This window comes from Sinocyclocheilus rhinocerous, unplaced genomic scaffold (assembly GCF_001515625.1).
Source record: "Sinocyclocheilus rhinocerous isolate Xijiao unplaced genomic scaffold, SAMN03320098_v1.1 scaffold751, whole genome shotgun sequence".
In the NCBI taxonomy this organism is placed as follows: domain Eukaryota; kingdom Metazoa; phylum Chordata; class Actinopteri; order Cypriniformes; family Cyprinidae; genus Sinocyclocheilus; species Sinocyclocheilus rhinocerous.
The window spans coordinates 1,242,656-1,248,836 of record NW_015657293.1 but is presented as its reverse complement, the minus strand read 5'-3'; the positions used below and the strand labels follow the sequence as shown (position 1 = coordinate 1,248,836).

Below are 6,181 nucleotides of genomic sequence, written 5' to 3'. Positions count from 1 at the left end.
CAGCGTGATTGTGAATCGCCGACAGCTCCAGATATTTAGCATGCCAAATATTTCACTGCGTCGGCAACATGTCGGCGATTCCCTCAGATTGCGTCTTTGATAATTCACACTGCCTGATTGTGGATATAAATCCGATCTTCAATTCCCGCGCTATATTTAAATTTAACGGAGTTCACGTGAACGAAATCAAAAGATAAGGGCTACATTTTATTAATTATCAGCTCATTTCAAGATCAAAGACCGCAATAGGAGAGCGCGCAGCATCAGCACTGGAAAGATAAGTTTGTCCTACTACTTTTAATGAAGAAGATTGTGTGTTGACCGTCTGCGTAGCCTATTACTTTGTTTCATTCGCGGCAGTTTGCACTTCGGCTTGCTGAAGAGATACTCAGCCACTCGTCCACTGCAATGCGTGTTGCATTAGCGCAGTCATATCTGACTATGTCATAGGTTATAGCCTATAACAGCTCTCACACGTTTATTATTTTAACATTTTGGGAGGAGTAAAATTTACATATGTGGTTTCAACAACCAGATGCATTTACACTTGTCCAGTTTCGTCTGGAATGCGGCCCAGACCACCTCCTGAAGTGGTTTGAGCGATCGGATTTATATCCGTCTCGAATGCGTTTCGGAGGGCATTTACACCTGGCCTTTTCACGATCGGATAGCTATCCGATCAGACAAAACTCATGAAGTGACCAGGTGTAAACAGCCCCTAAGTTGTAATTTTAGAAGAGCTAGAAACAGCTACTAGTACCAACCAACATGGCTTTCAAAATATAACTTGTCATATGTTTATACTCAAATATAATCTTTCGCAGGCACATTAAAAACAATATAGGCCTATTGCCGAAGGCTCTGATATAGAGAGGAAATGTCCCTGTGTTTGTTTTGGCTCAAAGTATTATTAGTACTATTAGTATTTTGATTAGTATTACGTCTTTAATTGATTACGTCTTTAATTGATTTTCCCGTACATTTCTGCCATATGTACATTAACTGACAGTCACCACTGATAAGCTACCACTAAATATTGTAGAAACTTAATTTGCTGTAAAGTTGCTTTGCAACGATTTGTATAGTGAAAAGCGCTATACAAATAAACTTGAATTGAATTAAATTATATATTATTAAGCTGTCAGATATGGTTGTTTTCCTGTATTTGTCTAGTAGTGTTACATAGGAATTTACTGGTATTTCTTTTGCATGTTTGATTACAGTTAGTGCTGAAGACAGTTTATCTGAAAATACGACAACTGTTCAGCTGGCTAATCCAGAAGATCATCATGAGAAACCCAGAAAAGGTATAGTTTTCAGAGATCATCTAAATAGTCTTACACTGGACATGAAGTAATGACCAGAGTATGAAGAAATCCCCCCCACCCCAAAAAGCATCAAAAATTTTATAAATTTATATTTAAACATTACATTTATAAATATTACCATGAACTACATAGACCCAACAATATACAAACATTATTTATTTAAACAGAAAAATACTTTAAATTACTACTGTAAATATCATATGATTGTATTTTATACAAATAATTTAGTTTTAATACACTATGTACATTAGGGCATTTTGTGTTACATTTTCTGATATTTAGTTAATGTTTATTGCATTATTTTTGTGTCATGTATGTTGTTACCCTGATGGTGTGGTCTTTGTTGGTTTTACCTTCTGTATGGTGTTTATCAGTACATTTTATGGTTAAAAATCAGGTTTTGGTACATAATAACAGGATAACTCTTAATGAAATATTTTAAGTTGTAAAATACACAGGTACCAATATGCAAAATATGCTGCTCCTAGCTCTTACTGTAAAGAAAATGGCCCAATGTTTTGTCTTTGGCTAAGACTAACTTAAGGCCTTATCAAGGCAAATGTGTCGCATTCGCCTTTCCTTATCTGGCAATGTTATTAGAGCTATCACTGATGGTTGTGTGTTTGGTTACAGTCCCCGCTGGACGCAGTTTTGCTGTTCAGCGTGACTATAAAACCCAGACAGATGAGCCGATTGACTACAATATGGATGAGACATTGCCCGACTCTTCTTTAATGCCAAATAAAACTCGTAAAGGTACGTACAATATCCAGCAAACAGACTGCTAACAGTAATTATACAATAAATGAAATGGCCTTGTGTTTGAGGCTTTAGTTAGGCCCGTTCACACCAAGAACAATAACGATAAGAGTTAAAACTCATTCTAATTCTATGAGAATAAAATTCACACTATACCAATAACAGCACAGAGGAAGGATATCAATACTTTCAGAACAATTTCTTCCAGCGGATATATTTAATATTGACAACCAGTTAAGAGTCCTGCTTTAATGAGCTTGAGCATTTAAAGTGGCAGACAACAAAAATGATGCATGCATTTATAATAAACAGTCTGTTAGTGTAAATGATAGTTATCATTCTTGGTGTGAATGTCTTAAACATCTTCATCAAGGCCTCTCAGTCATATGACTAGAGTTGTTATGAGAGGTGTCATTGATGCTGTTGTGTTTTTGTATGTCGGGTTATAGAGTTAAGCCAACAAGCGTCCCGATCTAATAAAGGAGCACATCCATGTAACATCACTGATCCGAATGCAGCAAGATTCAACCGGACTACAATCCCGATACTCAGGATCTCAGACAAGGCTGTTGACTTCCTTAAAAGCCCACTGGTCACACGCATCATGCCCTCATTCTACATCTTCATCATCTTCATTAGTTTACCCCTGAACGCTTTGGCCTTGGTGGCATTCACCTGTAGGATTCGAGCGAAGAAACCAGCTGTGATCTACATGTCTCACCTGGCGTGTGTGGACCTGCTCTTCACCCTGCTGCTGCCTCTGAAGATCCACTACCAGCTGAATGCTTCAGATTGGGTGTTCGGTGAGGCGGCGTGTCGTGTGCTCAGTGCAGCGTACTACTGCTACATGTACTGCTCCATACTGCTGATGATGAGCATGAGTGTGGACAGGCTGCTGGCCGTGGTGTTTCCCATCGCCTCTCTGACCTGGAGGAGCGCAAGGAAAGCTACATGCGTGTGTGTGCTGGTCTGGCTGCTGGCGCTCGCTGGTACAGTGCCACTTCTCTCCATAACACAAACATTCAAGATAAAGGATGTGGGCATCACCTGCCATGATGCATTGATCCACAATGACCCTACAGATCAGCAGTACATGTACCAGTTCTCCATCCTCTCCTGTGTCTACTACTTTGTGCCACTTATTGTCACCTTAGTGAGCTACTCCACCATCATATTTGTGCTCCGTACCAAGTCTAATCAATTTGCGAAATCATCATCGCTGTCAGAAAAGCGAAGGAGAGCTGCGATTATGGCTATTGCTGTGCTGATGGTGTTTGTGGTGTGCTTCGCACCAACCAATGGCATCCTGTTGTACCACTGTGTTCTTTTAGCTACTGGATTCAACAGCGGTGAGGGAGATTCATCATATGCAGCTTACCTGTTGGCTGTGTGTTTGGGGAGCGCAAGTGTTTTTCTGGACCCTCTTCTGTACTATTACGGCTCGTCTCAATGCAGACAGAAGATCATCTCTGTGTTTTGGTGGAGATGGGGAAAAAGCACCTTATCAAATTCAAACAGTCAGACAAAATCCTCTTATGTAAGTTGTGAGTACAGTCAGGCACGCATTAAGATGTGAATTGTTTCGAAAAAGAGCTGATGAAATTTGCTGATGTACTCTTATATTGTGCCATTGACAGAAGATTGAATTCAAAGTCTGGCCACAAATCCTGATTCATGCTAAAGCAGGATGTATATCCCTTCCATGCTGTTATTTTAAAAAATCCAGCATGTTACTAGGTCAAATTGACCCAACCTATTCACTATTTAAGAGACTCCATTTCCTGTTTGTGACTGAGCATGTGTAAGAAACACACAGTGTTACTGAAAGCATTTTACATCGCCATGTTCAGATCACATTTCTAGAGAATGTCATGCGATTTCAGGCTGAAAAATTGAAAGTTAAGTGGCAGTAAATCTGTCTAAAAGAGGACAGAATATTGTATAGAAGAAACTTAAAAAATGCTATTTTTGAAACATTTACTTGATACACTTTCATTCAATTTTGATTGCAAGACAATTACAAAAGTACACAAATATTTGTACAGAACAGATAAATAAAACGGATCATGTTGTTATCTTTATATTTTCTGAAATATTAATTAGCACAATCAGCGTTTTCTAAAAATGAAGCACCTACTTTCAGTAAATATTTGTTTAGAAATATTTCAAAACACATTTCAGGCTCTATTTTGTGACCTATTTGTGCAAAGAGCCAGCAGTCAAAATACAACAAATATAAAAAGCAGTCAATCCAAGTGTCTGGGTGAAACAGAAAACATGATATTGACTATTTTGTAATTCTGAAGGCAAAAAGTTCAGCTGCAGTCACTGTAATTCATTATATAGACACATTATCTGTGAATATAATCAGACTTTTTCCATCTCTGTCTTTTGCTTTACAGGTTCACTCCACTATATTAAATTGCCGGTTTTAAACGACAGCTTGAATGTGTAAATATCTCTACATATAAAATGATGTGATACATACATGTGCACATGGATGATATACTGTATTTAAATAATTTGTGCACATTTTCTTAGATTATTATATTTTAATAACTGAACTGAACTTATATATTTGCTAGTTGTCAAACAAGCCTATTTTCTCAAACTTTTAAGTTCTGGTCTCAAAACTGTAATGCAATTTTGATTGGAGTAAAAAATTTAACAACTCGCCATGGTCTTCGCTATATCATATTGTATCACTGAAGTACCTACTATATATCTTACTTTTCTCAGGTCCCAGTGACAAAAGTGAAATGCTGAAATCTTGTCTTACACTCTAAAAAAAATGGTGCTATATGATATTCTTTGGCTTGTAATCATAGGGGAACCACTTTTAGTGCTATTTAGCACCTATTTTTACAGGTGCTATATAGCACTTTGTCAAATGGTGCCATGTAGAACCATAAGAGGTGCCATATAGCACTTTTTCTCAACAATGGTGCACCAGTCATAACTCATCCATGGCTCCCAGCATGCATTGCGACATGAATAAATTATGCAGCTGCATTGTATTGCTTAGTTGTGCTATATAGCACCTTAACCACTCCAAAGAACCACTGAAGAACCTTTTTTTTAGAGTGTACAGCAGAGATAAGTTTGCTGATCACATCAGTTATAAGACACTCATTTCAAACATATTCAGTTATGTTGCACTTGCATGTATGATTAACTAGAAGAAATATATACCAAAATAATGTACTGTTGTGTATGAGACCCTTTTATATTTGCTGCATTTGCTGACCAGACAAAAGCTTCAGACTTGACAAATTTGTTTCTTCATTTTGTTCATCAATGAATACATTCCTTCTTAAACCAATTATGCCGAAATTGTTTGCCAAGAAAATGTAGGCATATGTCACGCAGTTACAACTATTGTGATTAAAAACAATTATTATCTGAATCATGTGTGAAGGATGTGTATTTCTTGTTCTTTACATGAAGCCTCACAGAGGGACGAGACTTGTAATATTATTTAGTTAAATTATTATCTGACGCCTGTGATATATTGATCTTATATATTTCACAGAAAAAGTGATAATAATTCCTCTAGACGGCGATGTCCAACAGCAGAAAACGTTCGGTTTAGAATTGGGAACGTTTTATGTTGCAGTTTGTTCAGGGTTATCTTTCTTTTGTGGTTCTTGAAGCTTCTGAATCTATGTTGATTCGTATACCTAGGCCTATCGAAAATAATGATGTTATCATATTTTAAACCACATACCGGCATCGTCACTCTTGCGAATCGGTTCTTTTGAACAATTCGTTTGAAATAACCTATTCAAACGCAAATTCAGCATGACGTATTAATATGCTGTAGCATATTCTAAAAAAAAAAAATCAAAGAAGCTCTTTTGAATAAAATGCTGTTTATTTAAACCAACTCGTAGACTACACGTGCAGGTGTAATACAAATCAAATGGTCTTACAAGTTCTCGGCTCATCGGACATTTCGAATAAGAGTTAAATAAGTCCCGGAAAATACAGTGGCTGTCATGAATCTCGAGTTTGTAAGAACATATCATCCAATGTCATTTTTAATCCAATGTCTGTATGATCTGCTTTTGATGGAACAGTCAAACGAATCATTT

The 6,181-nt window shown here is 37.1% G+C and overlaps 1 protein-coding gene across 2 annotated transcripts in view; it reads left to right on the top strand.

Moving 5' to 3' along the window:
• Window positions 1-4,918, top strand: part of LOC107720931 (proteinase-activated receptor 1-like) — a 9,230-nt gene extending 4,312 nt beyond the window's left edge. Inside the window, exons 2-4 of one of the 2 annotated variants that reach the window (XM_016528763.1) lie at window positions 1,224-1,307; window positions 1,962-2,084; window positions 2,537-4,918. In XM_016528763.1, coding sequence (XP_016384249.1) covers window positions 1,224-1,307; window positions 1,962-2,084; window positions 2,537-3,663 — 1,334 coding nt within the window. In that variant the 3' untranslated portion in view covers window positions 3,664-4,918. The remainder of the gene's footprint in view (window positions 1-1,223; window positions 1,308-1,961; window positions 2,085-2,536) is intronic. The other variant, XM_016528764.1, reaches the window with a different exon arrangement.
• Window positions 4,919-6,181: the final 1,263 nt, after the last annotated feature.